The following is a 26011-nucleotide window of genomic DNA, read 5'->3' as shown; positions in this document are numbered from 1 at the left end:
ACTAACAAAATTACGTACAATTAATACAATGATTTACATAAAAGTGTTTTTATAAATAGATTTTTGGTGTGAACTATATAAATTAAATGTACAATTTAATAAACAGTACATAATTAATAATTCTAAACTATATTTAGTTAGGTTAGGAATTTAGTGTAACAATAATACGGTACCCCAACCGGCGAGCTAACAATAAAACAATTTAGCTTGTATCATAAACTATGGCAGTCGTTCGAGTTCGAGTCATCGGCGCGATACCGTTTTGAGCAAAATCATAACAAGAGCCGAGGCAATCGGTCCTGTTTAAGCAAAACAAAGCTACGCGCCAAACAACCAGTTGGTCGAAGATTACCATTCAGTCAACATTGTGCCACGCTTCAAATAACAAATAATTAATTTCAAAAAGGCCCTCTCGTCTTTCCAACAAAAAATACAATTTGAATTTTTATATTAGAAATATAAAAATGGTGTGCGAAAAAAGTTGATTACGGGATGTGAAATATAAGAAAGGAAATGTATCGCAGAATAATTTTCGTATTCGCGATTTCAATCGTCATTACTTTGCAGGTGAGTTTTGGTTTGATTTTTAATTTAATTTAGAATAGATTGCTTACTTTCAAACTATTGAGAATCATACATATTCTGGTAAAATATGCATGGAAAAATAGAAATATTTAAGTATCCTGTTTATACAAAACAGCACTTAGCATTGTAACTTAATTCTTCATGATTTAAATAACACATTTTTTTAACGTAAATATCATATAAATACAATGAAACCTACGTTCGAGAATAACATAGCTGTTTTGCTATTGTAATATACACAACGGCGAAATTAAAAATATTGGCTGATTAATTAAAAATTGGAGCGATCGCTACAAACGCAAAGTTATTTTTTACTTTTCATACCAAGCGATTGAACTTCCATTTGAAAAGGTAAACAAAGTTGGAATTGCTTATTAACCTGTTTTTTTACTCGTTTATTTTTGAGTAAGAAACAATTCACCATGTTGCCCTATTTTAAGACAAACATTAGATTAAGGATTTTTTTGTTGTTAGTAGGTACTATTGTCAATATTTTTGTTTCAAAGAAATACAAGAAATACGTTTTTGGATCATAATGAAAAAATATTGGGGGCCTAATTTTTACATAAATGTACCAACCATGCCTACTCGCAACGTCATAATATATTTTTGTTAAAAATACATTTTCAAGAACAAACCCATTCAGAATATTCATAATATATTATAAAAATAACCATAAATACTGAGACTGTATATTTTATGACCCATCTGACCTAAATGTCACAGCTTTTCTTCGCTAAAAGTTTTATAAGCAGGGAGAATGTAAATAAAATACAGCGCAACCTTTGAGCACGCTTTTTGTACTAACTTCTGCATCATTAGCTTAATGTTTGTTACTGTAAAAACTGAAATAAAAAATAAAAAAGCGAAAAAAACTTCCGAAAAAATAGGGAGGGAGAACTTCCTTCTTTTTGAGAAGTTGGTTGAAAAAGAGGTTTCCCTATTCATCATCATCATCAACCTTTTCGTCATCATGGACAGAGGCCTTCTTTCACACAGAGAATGATTGAACAATAATCACCACGCTCGCTTAAGGCGGGTTGCTGATTGCTGACTTCATAGTTCACGTTCCCTCAATATGTTTTCCGTCACCTTTAATCGTCCAAGATACTTAAAATAGTACAAACTTAGTTGCACTGGCACTTTCCGGACCTGGAATCGAATCCACAAACTCATACTTGAGAGCTTGGTCCTTTAGTACAAGACAACCACGACTTTTATTGTTTCCCTATTAAATTGAAGAAAATGCAATTGAATCTTTAAAAACACATCTTTCTTCATTACTTTTAAGCACACATGTCATACAAAACAGAAAACATTTTACAGTCATTTGCTCGTGCCACTACTACTTACGTACCATTTTATTGCACATCCCGTAAAACTGTCGCGATAATGAGAAAATACATAAAATTAAGTGAGAACAATCCTTAATCAATGTTATCATTACAGTCTTGAAAATAGAAGACAAACTGTAAACGATTTTGCCTTACGCGGTCATAAAATCTTTACCAGATAAGAGATTTATGTCTAATACGGATTGACTTAATTTGTTAGCCAACAATAAAATTTTCTGTAACCCTTAATGAAGTTACGCAAAATTGTTGATGACTTTGGGATTTTTTTTAAATTTTAGTATAAACCATTCTATTGTTTGCGCCAAATAACTTTTAAATTCTGAAGATAACCAATATAATTTGTTTTACTACTGTGAAGTCATTGTAGCCATCTTCAAACCAGCAAAGCTTCTTGACAACGTCTTTACGAACAAATGCACAAGAAGCCCAATGTCTAGCTTTAATATTGCAAAGTCACTTGATAGGAACATTGCAAGTAAACTTTAGCAGAATATAAAAGTATGTAAGTAATGAAATGGTACATTAATATGAAATCTTATGTCGAAAATAGTAGTCTAAACGCATTTCCTAAGCAGAATTTGTACATGCAAATTCATACAAGGAGATCAGCCAGTTGCGCAGGACGTATTGTAGTGCACAAGCATTTGCGCAGACACAGGTGCACTCATAGCCCGACATGACCACAGAGAGATCAGGTGTAGGACCGACATTAACATGCTCTCCTATGTACGGGTCTATCAATCACCAATTTACAGACTACGAGCTCCTTTGTGAAAGATTCTAAAACCCACCTAGCGATTTTGGCCTGACCCGGGAACTGAACCCATAACCTCATGCAGAGCTGTGGCGCTTGCGACCACTAAACCATGGAGGCATTTAACTATTATTTACTGAGCTACTAACTATCAATAGCAACAATGTTTATTAAACTATTCTATTTAAACAACAATATCAAATCAGTTGCAGCTGTCATTAGATGTTTTAGTATACAGTAGATTTGTTTGATAATAAACCGATTGTTCCGATCTCTAGAGCATTATGCTATGATTAACTTTAGTTGTGATTTATAGTTTAGAAATTATTATGGGAATTATTAACGCTTTGATTGTACACTTTTGACATGTACACCGGTACACAGGTTTTTCAAAATGCTTAATGAGATTTAAAAATAAACCAGTTTTTAGGCATCGTTCTGAATCTTAAAAATAACATGAAATTATTCAAATTTGAATTAAACTGAAACAACAGGCAATTGTATGTTTATCTCAAATATTATTGAGTCGTCATAAAATTTTTGAAAGTGTATTTTATTTAAAGCTTATAGATCTCTAAAAATATATGTACATACACAAAAGTACATACGTAACATAAAATAACTGAGCTTTCCCCAAATAAAAAAAAAACAATGTCTCAACAGCAAAACTAATACCCTCTTTATTTTCAGACGACAGATTTCCAAGATAACCTAATAAATGGGTACCGGGCGCTGATTGCGGACATTCAGGTCCGAACACAAAAGTCCCGGGAGGACATGGACACACTAGTGTCCCAAATAAAACTGCTCATGAAGAACGAGGCAGACAAAGCCATTAACTACATGACTGTGTACCTTGAACAAATATCCTTGTATTTCCAGGTGTGTTTTAAAATTAGGTTTTGTTCAAAAGTTTATTGGGTAATTTTCGGATGAATAAACTTGGTTATAGTAACGCTAATAAGTATTTTGGGATAATATCACATCATTTTTCAGTAAAATAATCTTCAATTGCAATCCTACATTCAAAATTAAAACAATAAAATCCAAGCTTACATCCTAACGACATCCAATAAATTTCTGCAAGTATTCATCCGATTACAGCTGACCATTTTACGCTTCCCTAGGTGATAATACACGACCGTAAGCCTCGGAACGGGACATATTGCAAAGAGAGCATAGTTAAGCTGCTCGGTGAGAATCTTCAGTTGGCCGACGAAAATGTCACATTGTGTCTCGCCCTTGGCTATCAGAGAGTACAGAGATTACCAGGTATGTTTAACTTTCATTTTTAGTAACACATAAACACGTATGATGAAATATGTATTTTTATCTGAAAAAAGTGTGCGTCCCAACACAACTCCTTGGGAGACGCCAGGGGTTAGTTTGAATCAGAGTTCAATAGTCTTGTTTTTACACGATCTTATTATTGATCTAGTAGTTCCGACATCCAGATATTAAATTTGTAACTACCAGGAAAAAACAAAAAGTTATATAGGATAAAGAATATTGCTATTTCCACCATATTATATGTGATTACCTCGTTCACTGCCTTCCGTTCGGTCCAATGTTATTGTGTATCGTGTTGTAGTTTGGGCTTAATGAATGTGCGGTCGAGCTCAGTTAAATCAGGCTTCCTGTTTGTCGTAGAATCGATTATGCTGAAGACGGTCAATATCCTTTCTCTTTGATCAGTCAGGGAATTGAGTTTCTTGGTTTAGTTTAGAGTGACGTTTATTGAAGGGCGATTTGTTGATGGCCAGTTTACAGTTCATAGAGTATTTAAAACCAACATCTACTGCAAAATTAATATAGAAAAGCAACAAAACCTTCCTCGAATTTATTGACTATTTGTAGAACTTGTCATGTAAATATTTGCCATTAACAGAAGGGAAATTGGAAAGTTACATATACAAATAGGGCTTCGCTAATCCAATGTTTACTTTAAATCCCAATTGTTTACGATTTGGCCGTCGGCTTTGTTAACCCACATACGTCCGTATTATTTTGGGACAACGTTCCTTGTTTATGAATGTCAACATATCCGTTAGTGACAGTAGCGGTAGTGGCCAAAACAAACTGTACTGAGTAATAATAACAAAGGCAATGTGTGTCAAAGTTAAATCCGGGAACTAAACCAACACCAATCTTGCATGCATACATATACATTTGGGAACGATACGTTTGACTGACGAATGAATTAGTAAAAGCATTAACATTTCTATCAATTAATATCTTTTCATGGGTCAAAAGGTCAAAGGTTAAGGTCATATTTACTTAAGCAAGCTAAAATGTAGGATCTAGTATAACAGAACTGTCTTCCTTTCAGAAAAACTACAAGTCCACTTCGAAACGTTGGAAAACTTGAAGAAGTACTCAGCCTCAAAGCTGTTCGAATGTCAGAAGCAGCAGCAAGTTGGTGGGAACTGCTCTCACGAGAGTCAGGATCTTGAGAGGACTGTTGTAAGTATTGCAAACTTTCAACGCCAATTTACTTTCGTATTGGGTAACTAAATTATATAACACATAACTTGATCGCTACATCGATGGTCACTATATGACTTTGCCTTATTGATGTTTTTTACAAATTCTTAGAATTATGCATATAGTGAAAAACTTTGTTTTTAATTAGTAATTTATTTTAATGTATAGTGTAAGAATACAAAATCTGTGACTACCGATATTTTTTCTCTGAACACTACGGGTCTAGTAATGTTTTCGCTAAGAAAAATGTAGATACAAACTCAATTTTCCAAATGACGTCCGATAACGCAACTTCTCTCTTGGGATTAAAGTTTTAGATGTGACAGTGTACAATCAGTGACCATGTTTCTCTACTATGGTACTTTTAAATTACGCTGCCAAAGAAGTAATATTGTTTTTTTGAGAGAGCCAATCATTTATAATTTGGTAGCACCTGCACTTGCGCTCCAAGGAATACTTTTTTTATCGGACTTATAAGACAGTGATATTGGTGTATGTTGGTTTAGCACATCTTATACTGTACTTTTATTTTCAGTTCCTGTACGAAACTTCGCCGTTCCCAGTGGTCATGGCCGAAATAGCAATCCACGGTTTCAAAGAAGTGTCAGACCTTAGTGTGTGCCTCAAGGACATCATTTCTAGAATGATGACACACTCCGTCAAGGTCATCGGAGACTTCAACAGATGCATCCACAACATAGAGATGCCGAAACTCAAATATTTACTCAAGTTCATGAAGAAATATGCTTGATTGACAGCGTGGTTGAATTCAATAGGGTTGCCAGATTGTACTTTTATTTTTGGAACAGTAACTTTTGGTGTCAATTTTCTTTTAAAATTTTTAAAATCAAAATTTTATTTTTTTACTGTAATTGGTGGGTTTATATTTTCTTGTTATGTCGGGGAATCAAAAATACTTTTATTGAGTTTTGTACTTCGTGAAGTTGATAATATTATTGAACGTTTTAGTTGCTTTAAAATTATTAACATTTTTATGGTTTTATTTGTATCGAAACGTCATTTATTGAGATATTTCATTTGAGTATTAAATTCAACTTGAGGAATGGCAACCCAAAGTATGATTGACATGATTTGTATGGTTAATCAAAATGTAAATAACGTGTGTTTTATTAACATTCAATTTATTAAATTGTAGTGAAATTATTTTTTTATGTCTAATATTGATGAGATTTACGATTTTAATAAATAAATCTAAATTGCCTTTTGTTTTATTCAATATTTTACTAGTTACTGGGGAAAACTTTCGACGATTTTAGTAACAAAACTGCTTGTTATTCATTGATAGACAGTTATTTTAAGTATAAGAGCCACGCTACTATTTTTACCCAATAAAAAATGCCTCATTATTATTATGATCAAAGTCTTCTAGATAGTTTAAAAATAATGCCTCTAATCTGCGTACATTTTTGTGTATTGATAAAGACGATCGACATTTCCACAACTTTCTGAAGAAGAAAAACCTTTCAGATTCGATAACCTACTAAAAACAAATAAACACATCTACCAAAAGTCCATTATTAAATAAACCACGCAAACGCATTGAATATTGTTTGCAGTCATCCAGAAAGTAAATGGAGCCATTTAAATAAAAATGTGGATAGTTGAAAATTCATGAAATCTCCGCCACCGAGTGACGTCACTACTTCCTTATGCATTGCTTTCTATTCAATGAGTCGAATCATTGAATCTCAACACAAATATTCTAGAAAATTGTCTTGAAAGAACTGCGGATGGAAAATAAAAAGGGCTTTTCATTTTACAGTAAATATGTATATTACAGAACATTTTTGATTTTTTTACTATCTGGACTTCTTGTAGGCCTCTCATACATAAAACATCCATTTTGTAATGAAAAGATATGTGTTTATTTTCCAATCGTATTTTTTTATAAATGAAATTAAAACATTTTGACACATAAATACTTCATCGAATCAAAAAAGATTCTCTAACAAAAATACTTCAAGTATCACATAATTACCACGCCATACTTCGAGAACAGCATCGAACAAAAACAAACTTTAACAATTCCTCGTGTCCTTTATCTAGAAATTGTATAGTTTTGTACAAACCTTCGCGAAATAAAAACCATCTTTATAGGGCTCTTAAACGAAGAACTTATTGCTTCGAGTCAGAAAACTACGACAGCGCCATCTATTGAACGCTGTAAACACTACTAAGTATCGTCCGTGTCCTTGTCGCAAACGTTAGACGCTTGTAGTCAAGATACGAAACCGATGGCTGAAATTCTGTATGGCTACACAGATGTCTTAGAAAAATATGGGTTGAAAATGGTGTGTTTTGGAAAATTACTAACAGAAGTTTTCATTTCTATCCATCTATCGTTTTCTTAATAGAAATTGTAATTTGACATTTCTTGTATAGAACAAATGTCAAAATTCTATCTATAGTAGGTAAGTCATGAAAGTAAGAATATCGGCAATGTTCGTAATTAATTGTTTGTTGTGACTGGATACACAGAAGTATTGTTTAGACTAGTTTTTTTAGCTCTTTGCTGACAAAAAAAATATCTGTTACTTTTTTAATATAAAACATGCGTGTTATCACTATTCAAAAAATATTTTTTATTTGTTATATATTCGATGGTAAATAGGTGTATAATTTTGACTCGAAAAGCAAAGCGCATGTAACTTGTAACTTTGTCAAAGTTAATGTTGATTTAACACATTTTACAATGGATATATAAAATATTATTTGTTTAAAACTACACAATATTGGATACTATTCATTATTTTATAAGTGCAGTATTTTTAAATCCAATTTGTAGGCTTCATTCTACCAGAGTTTACGCTCTTGGAAATGGACGGACGTCATCTAAATAAAGTTATATGATTGCTTGCGAACAAATTACTTCAACATGATGCATTAGCACTTAGGATTGGAAAAATACAGCTTATATAAAATGCACAGAAACTTTTGTCAGACTTCATCCTATTTAAATATTCCACAAGGTTTATAAATCCGTTTTGAAAACGGTCTGTCGTAACAGTTGAACATCGAATTATTATGATTACTTCATACCTTACTGACGTATGGTTTTTAGTCTTTCCGATATCAACAGTTCGCAATTTTCACGAGTATTTTGAACCAAAATACTAAAGCGAAACATACAAGCGAATAATAAAATTTAAAGCTTAGTCAATGTCCAATGTTTGCTCCCCTCTTTTCAATAAAACACTGTTAGCGAATATAACTTTCAACCAATATCTATCTCTATGCTGTAACAACTCCGATGAATTATTGATAGCTACTAAATATGGGTTACTTGACGTTTTGCAATAAACGAACTATGACTCATCTTGAGACAGGCCATTGAACTTTATCATACACCTACGAACCAATCTTAGTATACTAAAATATATTTCCAGCACCGAAAAGCATAAAAATCCGCTTATCAGTGTTAAAAGCGTCAATGGCGTAGATAATGTCAACACATATCGCAGTGATCAATTGATAATGAGTTAATAACGCAATTATCGGCCGTCAGCGATATTTGACAAGCTTTCACGAACGATACTATGTACTTGACTGATAATGCTAGTGTGCTTTAAACTTCAGTGTTAATGATAAACATCATTAAATGTAAACGAAGGATAGTACATGTAATGTTAAAAAACTGTTTACAAGTAAATGGGGCCACTCACCAGAGTAATAAGAACGTCGGCAGAACAAGGTTGGTACTTCAGCAGTCTACTAAATCTGAGAGTACGTTGAGCCATCGTCAGTGGACCTACGGGCCTGGACACATGGATGAGCGGCGACGACGGCGGGCGAGGCGGCGGCGTCGACACAGGAGGCGCACTTCTCCTCACTGTCTCCAAGGGCACAGTCCGAGCAACCAGAGTGTCACTCCCAACAGAATTCACACTACCACTAAACATGTTCATCAAATCCCCAATAGACCCGCCACCGCTAGAACCGCCGCCACAACGCAACTTGTCCAAGTCCGTCAAACTAGAACCGCGACGAACGCGGAGCCGCGAACCGCTCACATTGGAACGGTTCTGATATCCCAGCGCCTGTTCCCGCCGGACATCGGCCTCGCTGATCGCTTGACCTTTCCTACTCCGGAACATTTTACAAACGTGTTCACACACATCAAAGTCTCCAACAACACTGAACGTTTAACACCTGTGCAAAGAATTTGCATACAAACGAGTGATAGGTGCGATATCAATAGGGCCACGGTCGCCCGCAGGATGTCGCTATCGCGTCCTCGTGGCTTTCCGCCGCCATCGCTTGCGCAATGTTTTCGTACCCCGATAAACACTTTCAAATTTCTTCTGATTTTTATTAAGGGGTGCGTACGCAACAAAGTCTGTTAACGGACTGAGCGGGAACGCGTAGTTTCGTATGTGCGTATGTATGGAATAACTGAGCTGGACTAATGAGGCGATCGAGTTCAAAGGCGTCAGGGGTCTCTGCAGGCGACGGTTACCGCCGAGCTAATAGTCGAACTCTAAAGAACACGACGATCAATCCATAAAGTAAAACGTAACTATTAATTAGTCATTCAATTTTATCTCAAGTTAAAGTACGTTTAGGATCCCTCACGGGGGCGGAATTAAATAAAGGAAAAGGAAAATTGTAATATATTTTCAAAGGTTTTCTCTCTTATTCTTTTAAGAACTCTCTTGTTATTGTTAGACTAAATATATACATAACTTAGTATATACTCAAGGCCTTTTTCGAAGTAATCGTTTTAATCAGAAACCAGTTTGTGTAGGTAATATTATTAAAGAATTCTACGAAAATTAAATAAGTTAATTATTATTTTCAAATAGCAAGTCTACAATATTTTATAGATACATTCTTAATTTTAGATAGAATGAGAGTCCATTAAAATGAGATTAAATTACGAGTAATAAGTTTTCATCTTTACTGAAAACTGTCGTAATTTTTCAAAAACATAATTGTCTCACTATCTTCTCTCTGGAATATTAATTAAGTCGATATAAAAGCTAATGAAGTGTTATTTTACGGGTACACTCGTTAAGGCGGGTTCAATCAATTACCGAAGCTGAGGCCAGAGGATCAGCTCCGAGAGATAAATCACTGAGTAGTGAATATGTTAATGAAATGAAATACATACAATTGTATGAGGAAAGGTTTGTTTTTATAAGAAAATGTGGATTTCAGTCTTTTTCATACGTCTCTCAAACCCTGATTAATATTCCGTAGTTATTTTACTGTAGAATAATTTCTAGTATAGCCAAAAATAAAGTTTTCAAAATGTTTATTTGGTTTCAAAAATCGAACAAAAATTAGACGAAACTGAAAATTATTTTCTGCTCTGTATTATTTTAATAGGTTTTGAACTTAATTAAATTATGAAGAGGCTAGTATCACTAGAGCTTTTATTGATCAAACAGAAGTATATAATTTCAGTTGTTTCAATGTAATCAGTTGATTGTTCTACTGATTGAAGTACCAAAATGATATTCTATTCAAACAATTACGTAAACTCAATTTAACGAACCCTCTCAGGTCAAATATTTACTGAGAAGTATCATATTATTATTTGTTACAACATTATTAACTTAAGGGATTTTAATGTCAATATTGGGTACAATATACTTTTTCAAAGAAAATACCTACTATGATATTCGTAAATGTAACGAAAAGCTTACGATTTTATTTTTCGAAAAAGATGTTTGATTCAGTCTTAAGATCTTTTCTATACTGAAACAGGTGTGTATTACTATATTATATGAGAATGGCAATCCGCCGCCGCTTGTCTGGTCATGCAAGTGTTAATAATTCTACTACAAAAGAATATCGGTTCGGCCGAGTTTTTGTTTTACTTATTATGTTAGAGGTCTTTAATAAAAGTTGAGATGGTAATATGAACAATAATTTTGTACTATTCGTTTGAAGACACTGAAAATTTGATTAAGTATGTCTAAAAAGACACAAAAGATTTTGCGTCACGAATTTAATTCAGTCATTTAGTAGTTTGTTTCAATTTGTATGATAAAAACTAAATAAAGAATATATCTTTAAAAATACGTAATCACGGTAGTCTCATAGAAGTTATTAATGTAAAATATCACACTTACTATAAGAACGGGCTTATTGAAGGAAATAGGGCAATTAAAGCCAGCTAGAGTTACATTTGCACAGCATAATCTTTGTTTGAAACTTGAGTTATTAGGACAGTGTTATATGTAACGCTATACTACACCAGGCGAAGCGAATATTTCAATGCATTTTAGGTACTTAGAGCTTTTTGAAAAGTTCTCGGTAATGTGCGTCAGACATGTAAAATACGTGGTTTCATAAAGCGTAACGCTTTTAACGCGTTATGAGTTATCTTTTGGCATTCCTAGTGAGTTTTCTCTTTTCTATGAAAACACTAAAATTAATCTTCCCCACCTCAGCCTAGCTCAGAAAGGACATTTTCACAATTTCTTAGTCGTTGCACGGAACAAATTGTCCCAGCTAATCCAGAGTCCAGGCTAATCTCTAAGAGGATTAGCGACTAAGTTAAGCCGTTGACTCCTGTAGCTGCTACCGTACCGTAATATTATAGCTATAGCTTGGCTATAGCATAGCTATTAGTATGCAGAAGTCCTTACTAGTTATTACAACGGACTGTTAGGAACTACTTGACCGGAGAACTTTGCTGAGCATAGTTTTGCTGTTTCTAATGCTTGCGTGTTAATAGCATCGTTTGTAAAACGTGCTTGCAGTAGCATTTGTAAGATTATGTTTAAGAGATACACACAATACAAAATAATGGGATTCATATAATCTTATATATACTCAATTAATCACCATTTGTTTTAAATAAATAGGCTACATTTTATTAATTTAATATCACGAATTGAAAAAAATTGGCGACAGTTTTCCGAAACTCTTAATAAGCCAGCTGAACTTTTCGTTCAATTCAATAAATCTCTTAACTGAAACTTGATACAAAACTACTCAACATACATAACCCAATATTTAACACTCCATTCCCAATATCGGGTTCCCATTACCGTTCAAGGTCACCCAGAAGGCTAACATTTCGCCATTTTATTTACCCGCCATCTTTATTACGTGCCCACGCGCTCAACGCAGCAGGGCGTAAAGCACAACGTTGTTACTATATGCGTTTGTCTTGTAACTGTTTAGTACAGGACTTTGCACTATTTGCGTGGACGAGTAATGCAGTGGATTAAAGTTCAGTTGCTCCTCTGTGCAGCGGGATTGTAGTTTGAATTTGGAATTGCTTTCGATGTTATTTTGTTTTTTTTTTTAATGGTTGTGTATTTTCGTTTTATTTTATTTTTATTAAAAGTATTGCTTTGGATTTTAGTATGGTAATTTTGTTGAACATGATAGTGTTGTACCTAAACTAAAGTAGTAAACTAAAGTACTTCTAAATTGAGTACTTCGCACGTTTTAAGTGTCTGCTTTATGTTGACTTCAATGTGTTGTATTCAGTAAGTATCTGAAATTATTGTATATTTTAAACGTTATTAAGTGGAGCAACGTGCTCGATACATATAAATACAGTGCGCATTTTATTTTAGTTGATACGCGGCTTTCTACTCTGTATCTAAATGAATGTATTTAGTTTCTAAATATATTGAAACCTATATAGACGTTCCATAACGTGCTTGCAAAATATAGCAATATACCTAATAATATTTATAGGTATGCATTAGTGGCCAGATATTTTTATCAGAAACTGTAAGATAAGTTCAGAACCTTGAAGATTTACGTAAAATTACCTATCCAATCAATAAGCAATATTCATTATCATCGACATCATCCTTTAACCCTCCCCTGTTTCTTTCGGTAACCTCAATTGGTGTTAAGACATAATTAGCTTGGCCATTAAATCGTCAGCGGGGCTGTAACACGACGGGGGTTAACCCCCACTAGGCTAGACGCTCTTAGTGTGAGTCTTACCCACTTAACTACGGGTTTGTAATTTGGCAGGCCTTTTGAAAGTATTTGTGATACGTAATTCTCGCCTGTTTTCATAGTTTTCGTAATTCATGAATAAAAGAATGATATTTTTATGTCGTTAAAGAACGTGGCTTTTTTATATGTTCACAGAGTTCCATTAAATATAAATATGATATGGTTAAGTATGTCTGAAACATTTAGAATTTATATAGCACAAAATATAACAAATAAAAGTAAATTCGTTGTAAAATGCTAAAGAAAAGGTGAAACGCAGACACAAAATTATTGCCTTATAAAGATAGATATAACTAAACTGGTACAGTATACGTAATTATGTAGATAAGAATACGTCAATTCACGTTTTACGTTTATCAACAGGTACCTATGTCGTTAAGCAACTTCGTCGCTCTTTATAATTAACGCAACTAAAACCTTAATATATTACCTATACAAATTATATTACCTAAAACTGCTTCAATATGTATTTGAATGCACGATTAATATGGGACAATGTACGTTTATCAATTCAACCTTGTTTTATCCGTAACTATAAAACAATTGTTCTTAAATCGATCACTTACCTGATCCATTCAATAGTAAGCTATGTTAATTCTCCATGTTTGTAGAAAATAATCACATAATATTTTGAAATAATAAACGATTAAAATTGGTACGATGGATGCAGAATTCAGTTTTGGTAATAGTATTTGTTCTGTCACTATTTATTGTTTTAGTATAAAATTTAGAATGAAAAAAATACAAAGAAACAATGAAAAGAAACAAAAACAAAACATCATATTGATGAAATTAAAAAAAATGTAAAAACGTAAAATAAATTATCATAACCAAAATGAAAACAAAAACAAAATCAAATTAAACCAAAAATAAATGCTTTCCTTCCTAATTTTCTTCATCCATCGTAATAACTCTAAAAGAGTACTCACGTTCAGCTGCATCACGATCTTGTTGTACGCCCGATGCCACCTCTGCTTCGGTGTCAACTTCGGCTGTTCCGGCTGGAACTCCAACCTGTCTTCCTCAGGCCTATCAGGCTCTTGGAACACACTATCTTCCTCCTGATACGGTTCATCCGTCTCCTGAAACGGTTCTTGATCATCGAACTTCTCTCTATCTTCTCTAAACGTATCGTCTGTATCATTGTATGTGTCATGGTCGTCTCTATACTCTTCGACCTGGTCATCATAGTGTTCAGCTTCATGGAAGCCGTCAGTCTCTTCGGGTACCTCGTGGTATGTGGTGCGCTCATCTTGGAATGTGACTTTTGATTTATCCGTGAGTGATTCTGTGGAATTGAATTTTCTGTTACTTAGCTTGATGTAAGACCTAGGAGATGATTTTGGGGTTTATGTTTTAATAGAGCCATAAGAAGGTCATCTAAAAGGGCTTAAGTAGAAGTATTAGACAATTGTGTATACGAATGTAGAATGTAATTGATTCGTTCAAAACCAAATCATATACATAGAAGTCAAGGTAATTAAATTGTTTGAAATAATACTTTATAGAGCTTGTTACATAGAATGGTGTTTTTAAGGAAAATATAATTTATGAAATGAATAAAGATGAAAAACTTTACCTTCTTGTGTAGTCGGGACAGCAAGTTTCTCTTCGGGATGAAAAGAACTTTGCGAGGTTCTACGATCAACAATCGACGGCGCTTGACTGTGGTAGCTGTCTACCGACGGCTTCCTTATTTGAGCTACAGTTCTCGTCGGAGAAGCCTGCTTCTGCAAGCTGGGGCTTGGAGGAACCTCCGACAAACGCCTTTCCTCAGGGACTTCCTCAAGGATGGTATCATGAGCATAATCGTCATCACGATACCTGTCCAAAGAAGTCCTATCGCGGTCAATTGATTGATCGTATTCAGTCTTATGATACTCGTCCTCGTAGGCACTTTCGTCGAAACTCGACTGGGTTAAGTCTTCGGGTGCGTCTGGTAACGTCCGAGTACGACGCACCGAAGGTCTTTGTATGGACTCCTGTCTCCTGAGAGACGGAGTTCGCGGTAATGTAACGGGCGCAGACGTGGTCACAGTCACAGTAGACACTGGCACTGACGGCGATACTTCTGGGACGGATGTTGTCGCTGACACGGTACTGGTGAACGGCGTGACTGGAGCTACGGACGAAGCGAAGATGCTTGTGGGAGCAGTTGTAGCAGGAACAGTGTGTGGAGGCTGGCTGACTGCCGGCGCAGTTACGGCTGCAGCAGCTGCGCCGAAGAAACTTCCTAATTTCTTCGCACTGCCTGCCATAAATGAACCAAGAGTTGCAGCACCGGTTAGAACAGTTGTTTGCAGTTGTTGCGCAGGTTGTTTTGCTTGTTGTTGTTGTTGCTGTTGCTGTTGTTGTTGCAGATTTAGCTGCTGCTGTTGTTGCAAATGTTGTTGTTGTTGTTGTTGTTGTTGTTGCTGCTGCTGCTGATGATATTGCAACGATTGCTGTTGTTGTGGGAACGGCAACTGGTGAACTTTCTGTTGTTCACTTTGTTGCAAATACTGCTGATCTTGTAAATATTGCTGATCATGTTCGTATTCCTGCGTATACAACTGATGCGAAACTGGCTGTTTCTCTTCCTCTGGGTACTGCGACTCAAACTGTGAGTCATACTGGTATTCCTGCTGTTGGTACTGTTGTTTATCTTCGTACTGACTTTGGTCCGTATACTGATTGTCTTGTTGGTCGTACCGGTACTGTTGTTCGTCATACGGCAAATCGAAGTCCTGATAACTTTGCACTTGATATACGTCTTGTTGGCTAGTCACAGGCGGTTGTGGTAAATAAGATGAAATTGTTGATGGCACTGTTTTTGGTAACAAAGAGTCAATCTCACTAGTAATAGGGTATGTGAACTGCGTTATTGTCTCTGTTTCGGTCCACGGCGTTTTTTGAGCTGGAAATTGGAAGAATACGTTATAGATATTTAATGAAAATTCACCACACAGACAGTTAATGATACGGGTTGTCATGTTTAAGGTTAAAAAAGAACTGATTGCAATAATAAATATATAGTCGGTGCTGCGGAAGTTCTTATCTTTTATGTAACTGAATCATTTTTAATGTGAATATTATATCTTGCCATTGTTTGTGACATTGACATAATTTTGATATCAGTGTTTATAAATAGGATCTCAATTACGTTTTAAGGATAAATAGGCTTTTTACAATAATTTTGGGAAAAACTTTTTGTAGTCTTTTAATAATTTTCCGAGTACTTTTTTCCTGTATTTTAATTTTAGTAATTATAAATGTATGTATATTTACCAGCTGCAGGCGGAGTAGCGTGAGGCGTTTCATCGAAGAATGGTTGCATCCCATCCGAATCATAACTGAAAAAATATTACGAGTCAAAAACAAATCTCATATTTTTTACTTATTAAAATTATGTGGAGACAAAGTGGGATGAGATCACCAGATAAAACATGTTTAGAGAATATAAACAAATGGATTGCTTTTTGCGACCAATACAGTACCTACATTTATTTGTAATTTATATGAAGCTGTAATGTCAAAATTCAAATTCTTTTCCTTCAATTCAATTGAAATCCTCAGTAGATCACTTCACTATAGTGGGGAATGCATGTTCATATTTTTCTCATGCATTTAGATAAGGTTAGATATTATTCTCATTGTAGTTTTTATTGGTTAAAAGAATCTGTAGGCGTATTATGCAGATATGATACGCCTACGACTTCTCCTCATTATTCAGATTAATGTTTGTATATGATAGATAACAAATGCGCTGTTGTGCACAATACAGTTTTTGATAATGTTGGAGGATTCTAAGAATTTAGAAAATATTGCATTGAAAAGATACGAATTTAACATGAAGTATAGTTTCCCCTGGGCATGGTTTTTTATGGGAAAGCAAGTTTCGCACGATATCGAATAGAATACCGATAGTCATTTATTGAATTGAGTTTTACAAAAATACATATTTTATCGATCGATCGATCGGTAAAATATGTATTTTATATGTATTTAATATAGTAAAATATGTATTTAATATGTAAAAGAAGAAAACCCTATATGTGTATGTGACTTACGTCGTATTATTATAATTAGTATCTGGATACGGTTCAGTGGCAGTGTCTTGAAAGTCTTGCTGAAACCCGAAGCTGTCATAACCATAGCTCACATCAGGTATAGGTTTTTCAGGTTCTGTAAAACAAAATATTTGTATAAGAAAACAATAAGTTACTAAATATTTTTTTTTTACAGTCTCACGAGGCCCAGAGAATCATACTTGACCGTGCATATTGTTTTTATATGACTCGGTGACTCGACCAATACTGAAGGCTCCCGAACTTACTAATACAAAGACAACAAAAACGTATCATTATTGACACAACGACAGCTCATCCGCTTTCGTGAAATAAAACATCATTTGTATATCAATAACACACAGTACTCTCCATCGGCATATTTTGATCCATTTCAAATCCATGATTCGAAAGGGGCGAAAGGGACTCAAAGAGCGCGGAAAACTTAACGACACAATTCAAGTTAACTGCTATCTCCTGCATTCAACAGGTCTTAGGCAAAAGCTACAGAAAAATTGAAAAACCCTCGGAGCGACTACCAACACCGAATAAACGTTTTCTACATAGCCTGAGGCACACCACGAGCATATTTGTTTGACACATTTGATAACGGCCGGCACACTGGCCCCTGGCTACACTGCTCTGGCCTCCGGACATTTGCTAAAAGTTTTAAAACTGTAAGCATTTAAGCCAGACATTTAATAGCCGGAAACCCTAGTTTGTGAAGACATTTCAGGCCCAATTTTCTTTAAAGAAACCATAAAGACATCTGCAGCATTTCTTTATATACCGATTAACAATTGCATTGATAGCCGCGGTATATCTTAAGGATTTGAGATGATTATATATTATAGTAAAACAATGATACTATTTTCTCTAACATTATAATATTTTTAGAAAGTGTATGTGCCTTAAAATCTCATATTTTCTCGAGTTCCATTTATTAGCTTCATATTATGTATTTTCACGGATCATTGAATTTTGGACCTTCGACTATGCTATCGCGATGGCAGCAAACCTAATCTGTCCCCTATTTTTTGCAGTAGTGAGCTGGTATATAGATTCAACAACAAATATTTAAAGGCAAATAGCAGTTGAGCTAAAAATAAGACCCCTCACCGGGTACGTAAGGCACGTGCGTAAGCGTGGAGGCGGAGGGCGCGCGGCGCGGGCGCGTCTGCGCCGGCGGCTGCGGCAGCCGACGCGACCGCCCCGAGCGGGACCAGCCCGAGGACTCGCTGCCCGGTGGAACGGGAAGCGCGCGGCCCCGCTTGGGGGTCGATGACGGCGTGGCTGGAAGGTTACGTTCATCGGTGGGTGAAGCGGGGCTGTCCTTTTATGAGGACATAAGGCAATTTTCTCATATAATTTCTTGTAGAGGTTATATTTCCAAACGTATTTTAGTACGGCTTTATGATATTTTGGGAATAATTTATGTAATTTTTGTCTTAGACGGGAAATTTTCAAATGTTCACTGTCCACCTCCCTCTGTGGGTTAGCAGCCAGAGGGAATGTCAGACTCTTACTGACGTAAACCCATCATGTTCTTTCTTAAGCTCTTTATGTACCAGGGCTGTTGTAACTCTTTCGAACAATAAGTGACCCCTCCCTTGGGTCATACATTTATTAACAAAATCTAGATGAATCATTAAAGTGTGAAGTTTTCTTATCGAAATATATGAGGCCAGTTTATATTGGACGAAGTTCATCGAACAATTAGTTTGATGGCAGCGTTCCTTTAAATAGACAATAACACTGATAAGCAACGTTTTCTTAGTACAATATTCCCTCTAATAATGAAAGCCTCCATTGACAAAGTATTTGATTAGGCACTACATTAGTAACAAATCGTTTACCTGGAAGACTGGCGGCAGTCCGTCGCGGCCGCGGCCTGTAGGGGGCCATCTCATTGTAGTCTGAGTACCTAGACGAGGGCACCAACTGAAAAATAACACAAAAATTTAATTCTCATTCTTTTCATCTATTCAAACTTAAGCTTTTGTACTGATGGTATTTTCCTGGCTAAAGATACACATGGACTGATAAGTTTTAGTTATGCAAATTGTTTATTGAGGTGGATAAGCGGTACAGTGCCCAGAATTTATATGTTCCTTTACTCGTCTGAACCCTAATGGCAGAGACAAAACAGGTTCCCATTTTCTTAACGCAGTATCTACCATCATGTCAGCATGTATCTACAGAGAGAAACATAAATCAACAGATCCTCAGCATTGAATAACCCAACAAATTTTAAACGAAACTCCCATCAATAAAACAGTAGAAAAATGTTCATATCACCTATGTATACGCAATAGTACCTATGTATAATAAAACATGTAACTTAAAACTTAAATGCCCCCTTACCGGTTTAGGCGGCACTTGCGGCAACTGAACAACAGAAGACCTTCTCTTATTGACAATATTCTCGTAGTCCGTCGGGGTGAGTCCGTGACCGTCATCATAGAAGTACTGGCCTCCACTATCCCATTGCCTCGAGTCGTCTCCTACGTACGACGTCTGGTAGGGATAGCTGGACGAGTCGTAGAACTCCTCGTAACTGGGCTGCTGAGATAAATGCGAGTGGTCCCTGGAAAGACAACATTCGGTTAGAATCAGTGGCAATAGATTATTTTGACTAGGGCTAAGCAAGTTTTCTACAGTCAAATAAGGTCGTAAGCCTGATAGATCTCAGAAACTACTACTATTAGGCTTTATAAGGGTGCGTCCTGCGTTGCAGAATCGTGAACGCGAATGCAAAGTGAATATATTGTTCCCGTGCCGTACCATGCTACCTCACGTTGACCACTTCAAATGCCACTTAGGACGCACCCCATGTTTTAACGAATTTCCTTTATCTGATCGTTGGGAAATCTGATTGCCGGTATATATGTTTTTCATAGATGTAATGAGATTGTTACCTAGTGTGCGTGATACTGGTGTAGCTATCGAACCCATACATAGGCATGTTGTCATCGTACAGCGTGTTCTGACGCTCCAGACTCGGCCGTCGCTGCTCCTCTGTAAACAAAACACCAATGTCAAAACCGCCTTTGAAAGATTTTAAGAGCCTTAACATCCATATACATCGACTGAAATAACAACATTCTTTCCAAAATGCGTGGATGTGTATCTATTTTGTTATGTACCTATTTTTATGTTATTATAATCCGTCTATTTACCAAATCTGGCGAGATAATTTCAACGAGCATTGTATTGTTGTGGTTTTTATAAAGTGAAATGTGGACAGGACACTACATTTTAAATGGTGGTTAGGGAGATGTCTTAAGTATCAAGTGCCTGTCTGTGGCACAGGCACAGCTCGAGAAACGATTTCAGTATTTTTTAAATGTAAAAGTGATTGATATTTACCGCCAGACTGCCAGTCAGCCGCGGTCCGCCATGATATCGCTGACTCCACGCTCACTTGTGCGTGCAACTGTGACCATGTGTCTATCCTGGAATTAATAAACATAATAATCGTAAATAAAATACTTTGAAACCATAAGTATTTAGTAATATTCAAGGCTTAGGTAGTGATTGAACAATATCTCTCTGTACACGTTAATTAACTGTTAAATATTATTTTTACCAACATGTTGTCAAAAAGAAAACCTTGATGAGAAAAATCTGTGACATCATACATCATTCATACAGAATGGCATTAAAAGTAATCATCTTTGGCGAGTTATCAACTACCGTTTTATAGAACTTTGCAAGCTGTTCTACAATGGGGCCTAAGCGTTGTGTATTTGAATAGAATTTATTTATATTTTTAATAGTTATTTTAAGTGTGAGTATTTACCTGTTGGTCCGCGGCTGACTGTTATAATACAGCGGGTCGGTGTCCCCGTGTATGTGATACTCCTCCCTCTCGTACGAATTCTCACGAGATACCTCCAAAGATCTCTGGAAAGGACAAAATCAACAAAACATTAGAAATCGGTAAGACTGTTTTTGAAAAGGGCGTATGGAACATTTTTCTGATAACAATGGAGAACAGATCAATTGTGGCGGTAACCATGGCGGCTATCCTCTATAAGGAGATAAACCAGTTCCACTGGACATAGGTATTATTGGACACAAGCATTTGCGCGGATAGAAGTGCACTCTTTATTCTCTCACTCTCAGCCCCATATTTACGTGTTTTCCGATGCACAGGTGCATCACTAACAACATCTAGACTCCGGGCTAACTTGTGAAAGTTTTATCACTACCCGGTAATCGAACGGGATCTACCGTGCACAGCAGGCGCGCTATGCGAATACGACACGAGGCAGTCTTACAGGCATTTTCATCATAAAATATACTAGTAGTTTCAAAACTATCGGGCAACACAAGCTGTCCAACTATCAAATAATTAAGGCCTTTCGGTGCGAATTCAGGTCACACGTGGACCTAACAGGGTTGAGCGCCAAAGCGTTTAGATATTATATCACCACTCCACTACTCGTAGTTGTTTCACAGTTTCAAATTCGTTTCGAGAGAAGAACTTCACGGATCGTTGGTCTTCGTTTGTGCCAGAAAATGAAAAGAATGTTATTGCATAAGCTTTCTTTCATTAATTAGACTAGAATACTTTTGCTTATGTATAGTAAATCTATTTATTCTTGCCGTTTCTGGTGGTTTCTTTCAAGAGGACTACTCCACACTCCTAGTAAGAAATAGCGTACCTGCTTGCTTCTGACTGATATTAATATTATAAATGCAGCGTTAACTTTGTTTTTCTATCTATCTATTTTTGGGTTGAGAAGGTCAGATAGGCAGTCGCTTCTTGTAAAGCACTGGTACTCAGCTGAATCCGGTTAGACTGGAAGCCGACCCCAACATAGTTTGGGAAAAAGGCTCGGAGGATGAGGATGAGACGTAACTTTGTTTTTCATTAATCCGGTTTTCAAAGTAGAGAATCGATTTAAATATTATACAGATCTCTTGAGTTTTAGTAAGGACATAGGCTATCCGGCATATTTTATGCGGAGTTATCCTACCGACGGAACGCGGCTGAAACTGCTGGCGGAACTAGTTAGTTTGTAATATTAATATACTGTAGATATATCTCACCTGTGGAGTGTGCATCTGGTGTGCAGCGCTGCGGAACTGCGACGCGCTGCAGTTGGCGTGCTGCCCCACTGGGTAGTTGAGGTCCGATGTGTAGTCCGAATCCTCGGAGTAACCCGCTGGAAAGAAGATTGTTTATTTTTCAATAAGTGTAGTGCGAATTCAAATCGGTTCAAGAGTTTCGTAGCCTGTTAATTTTTCGTATAATATTAGTACCTGGACAAGCATGTGTTGGGGAGATATGAACTGAATCTTCCTGATATACTAAAGCTGCACAATAGATTGATGTGCTCCACGGGTTTATGTAGTTATAATCTCCCAAGAATCGGCATTAAGCTGTCAATGCCTATGCCATTAGGATGATATATTATATTTTAATATATAATACTGCGATGTAAAGTAAGTATTAATTTAACCCAGTAGTTTTATATGTTACAAATAAAAACTATCAAAAAAACCTAGACAAATTAAACACGCAGAATTGCACACAATTGTAGAACCTTGAGATTAATGCCTATTCTCATAATAATAATGATAACGTTTAAAGTTAACTCATCATTGTTAAAAATGAAGATTTTTAATTGTAGACGGGGGCAGGCTTTGAACTGCGATGGTTAATAAAAGTGAAAGTATTTGTTGACGTGGTCAGATTTTAAACTACAGTGGCTTATAAATGAACCTTTTCTTAACATATAAATGAATATAACTTACAATGAGCAATATACTGCATCTGCCTGCGAGCTTGCTCCGCTCTCTCCGCGTCCAGCGTTCCGTTGAGCAGATCCAGCTTGCGCTGCAGGTCCGCCCCGCCGGTACCTTCAGCGTCTGAAATAACGAAATAAACATACCCTTAATATAACACTATATTTCTATCACGTAACATTGCTTTAACACTAGGATTTGGGCACCTATTTTTTATGTTGCATAGTCGTTCCAGGCTAAAACATCCTCTGCTGGATAAAGATCTCCCTAAGCAGGAGGGATTTGCCCATACTATACGCGCGTGAGCGCAGTGTAGGATATTTTTGTTCTTAGCTTGTCTGATGTTTCTTATGTCTTGCAAAATATATATTTTGATATTTTATTTATAACTTACTGCAATAACGAATATATTTTAACTAATTTTTCTTGCAAAACTATACTATTTTATATACTATTTTGAAACTTAAACAATACTTTACAATATTTTAAGTGTGTCAAGTTCTCATAAAATTATTACAATTATCAGTGCATTCTGATCCTCATAAACTTCAAAATTCAGTGATTCCAAAACACTAAAGAAAAACTTGTTTTCATAGCATTTTGTTCTAATTCTTATAACACTCAACCAGCTTATATTGTGACATAAAAAGCATTATTAAGTAAGAAGAAAAGACGAGAGCATCCCCTTAGTCTTGAAGCGACCCAATTTCTAAGATTAAATTTATTTCCCCGGAGGCACTGGTCTTCTCAGATGTCATTAGCAACCTGTATTACGTAGTAGTTAATTGTTCATTATTTCTAGAGGATGTTAAGAGACCCAGGTCACTGTTTGGTTTATAAAAACACCGATTTAAAATTACTAACAATAGTATGTTATCGATAACTTTAATCGATGTTTTACCTAATAAATCAAGGAGGTTAATCATTGCGTTTGTGTATCATTAAGCTGTTATCTATCAGAAACACACATTATATAACGTATGGTATGTGATAGGTATATCAATCAACCCATAGGTAGCTAATAATCTAGCTGTCGGCCGTATCTCTCGATCGACGTGACCCCAATCGGTCATTGCACTCTAAACAAGTCTACCAAACTTGGCACCGGCCGCCGTCAGTTGAAAACATAATTTACATGAACAAACCCGAAACCTAGAACAAATAACATCGTCGGAAAGATGGAAAAGATTACAGGGAATTTTAAATCCAATTTCTTTGAAACCGCAACCGAGCGGGCTTGAATTTCTTGGAAAATGTTTCCTAGAATCGCAGCTAACTTCGAGATATAAGGAAATGCTTTATTTTATTACTTGCACGGCTTTGCTTGGAGTTCACTCGCATAAATATAAACTTATGAACCCATAATCCTATCAAAAGTTAGAGTAATCACGAGACTTTTTGCTCCTAAAATTATAAAAAAACGTACTTATTTCTATAGGGTAAAGGTCGAAATTTGCATAACAAGGGACTGAACAAGCAATCACTTGGTGTGAAGAGTATGGAGTGTGTAGCAGCCCCTTGAATTACAAAAATATTTATGGGGTATGGCAGCTTAATTCTAGCTAACCTCGATACGTAATCAGAAAAATCAATGGTTTCAAAGAATGATTAATGGCGCGTAACTGGGCGTTTATACATCATTTTGCTACTTGAGTAACAGTTTAGTATTTCGGTATTGATTTTTCAGTAGCAGGGTGATTTTGTGACTAAGTTTTCGTAGTATCATTTACAAATACGAATAAATGTTGTAATCGGGTTCAGTCTGTTCTTTTTTCCAGCAAAAATCTAGGAAGTAATGATGGTGGATATTTTTGGGGTTGCCTGATAAATGTTCGTTGATCAAAAATTCTTTATTTTCAGCATTTATTTAAAGTTTTTGGAATAAAAATAAGCCGTATAAAAATGGCCTTCATGTTACTTTTTATTTCCAATATCTAATTAAAAATCTACACTAATAGGGTAGCGGAGATGTCTAGTTATAAACATGAAATAGTAATTAAGCGGAATCATTTTTCAAACTCAAGTGCACGCTAGCTTCCAGGCCAAGCAGAAATTGTGGAATATTTAATTGCCTACACGTCAGAACGAATAGAATAATTAATTAAAAATGTTATTTATAATTAAAATAACCTTGCATTGAGAATTAACCTATTTCTTTGTAAGTAGCGTCTAAAAATAGTGCTACATTACATGGAAATGTTATGAGTGAAATTTTCAGTACACTGCATGCTGAATTATTTAGTAAATAAAATGAAGGTCAGGCTTTGAACTGTAACCTTTGACCTTTGTCAAAAATTTGCCGGAGTATTTTTATGAGTGTCTCATTCAAAAATAACACGAATTACAATGATTTACAGAGGTTTCATTTATACCTATGTATACTACTACCTAATAATGACATGATAATTCGAGTAGGTACACGTTTCGAAAGTTCTCTTTAATTTAATTTAACAACATTAAATTAGCCAACTTGACCTGGAAAACTAACCATAAACACATAGATCCTATGTCTTTATGTTCTTTTAAAAGAAAAAAGGAATCTACGGCAATATTTTATCTTTCAACGACCCATTTAATAAGCTACACAGTTTATCAAGAAACTATATTTTATTTAGTTTCAAAAAACAAAGTGTAATAAAAATGCTATTCCATCGTCTTATTCGCACCACTCTTCGCTAGGTCGTGTACCATAAACATACAATGTATTAAATTAAATTCGAGCTCGATGGTATATCATGGGGAAGACATATATTCAGCCGTGGTTTAGCATAGGCTGATGATAATGCGTTATCTTTTCCATACGATATTTACTAATTACTCATATATACAAAGACCTGACGCATTATTTGAACATTAACTTGTGCAGTTAACACATTATCTGGTTATTACACAAACCGAACAATACACACAGTTTAGCTAAGTCAACATTACGTATATGCATACCAATGTATTCATGAGCGAAAACAAAGCAACGTGACTTTGATGTATGTAAACAATGTATCGATTATCAGGTTATCAGACTTAATTATGTTTTGTATAAGTAATGTTCGTATTTTCCTCATCATCTGTCTAGG

The 26011-nt window shown here is 35.6% G+C and overlaps 1 protein-coding gene across 1 annotated transcript; it reads left to right on the top strand.

The window, feature by feature from the left end:
- The first annotated feature begins 232 nt into the window (after positions 1-232).
- LOC124637180 lies at positions 233-6398 on the top strand. Its single transcript, XM_047173537.1, has 5 exons — positions 233-567; positions 3385-3576; positions 3822-3966; positions 5024-5157; positions 5714-6398. Exons 1-5 carry the CDS (start codon positions 514-516, stop codon positions 5927-5929), a joined length of 741 nt encoding a protein of 246 aa, XP_047029493.1. The 5' UTR covers positions 233-513; the 3' UTR covers positions 5930-6398.
- The last annotated feature ends 19613 nt before the right edge of the window (positions 6399-26011 follow it).

Source organism: Helicoverpa zea, chromosome 15, assembly GCF_022581195.2.
Source record: "Helicoverpa zea isolate HzStark_Cry1AcR chromosome 15, ilHelZeax1.1, whole genome shotgun sequence".
Taxonomy (NCBI): Eukaryota; Metazoa; Arthropoda; class Insecta; order Lepidoptera; family Noctuidae; genus Helicoverpa; species Helicoverpa zea.
Note: the sequence above shows the minus strand (reverse complement) of the source record. Positions and strands in the feature narration are given on the sequence as shown.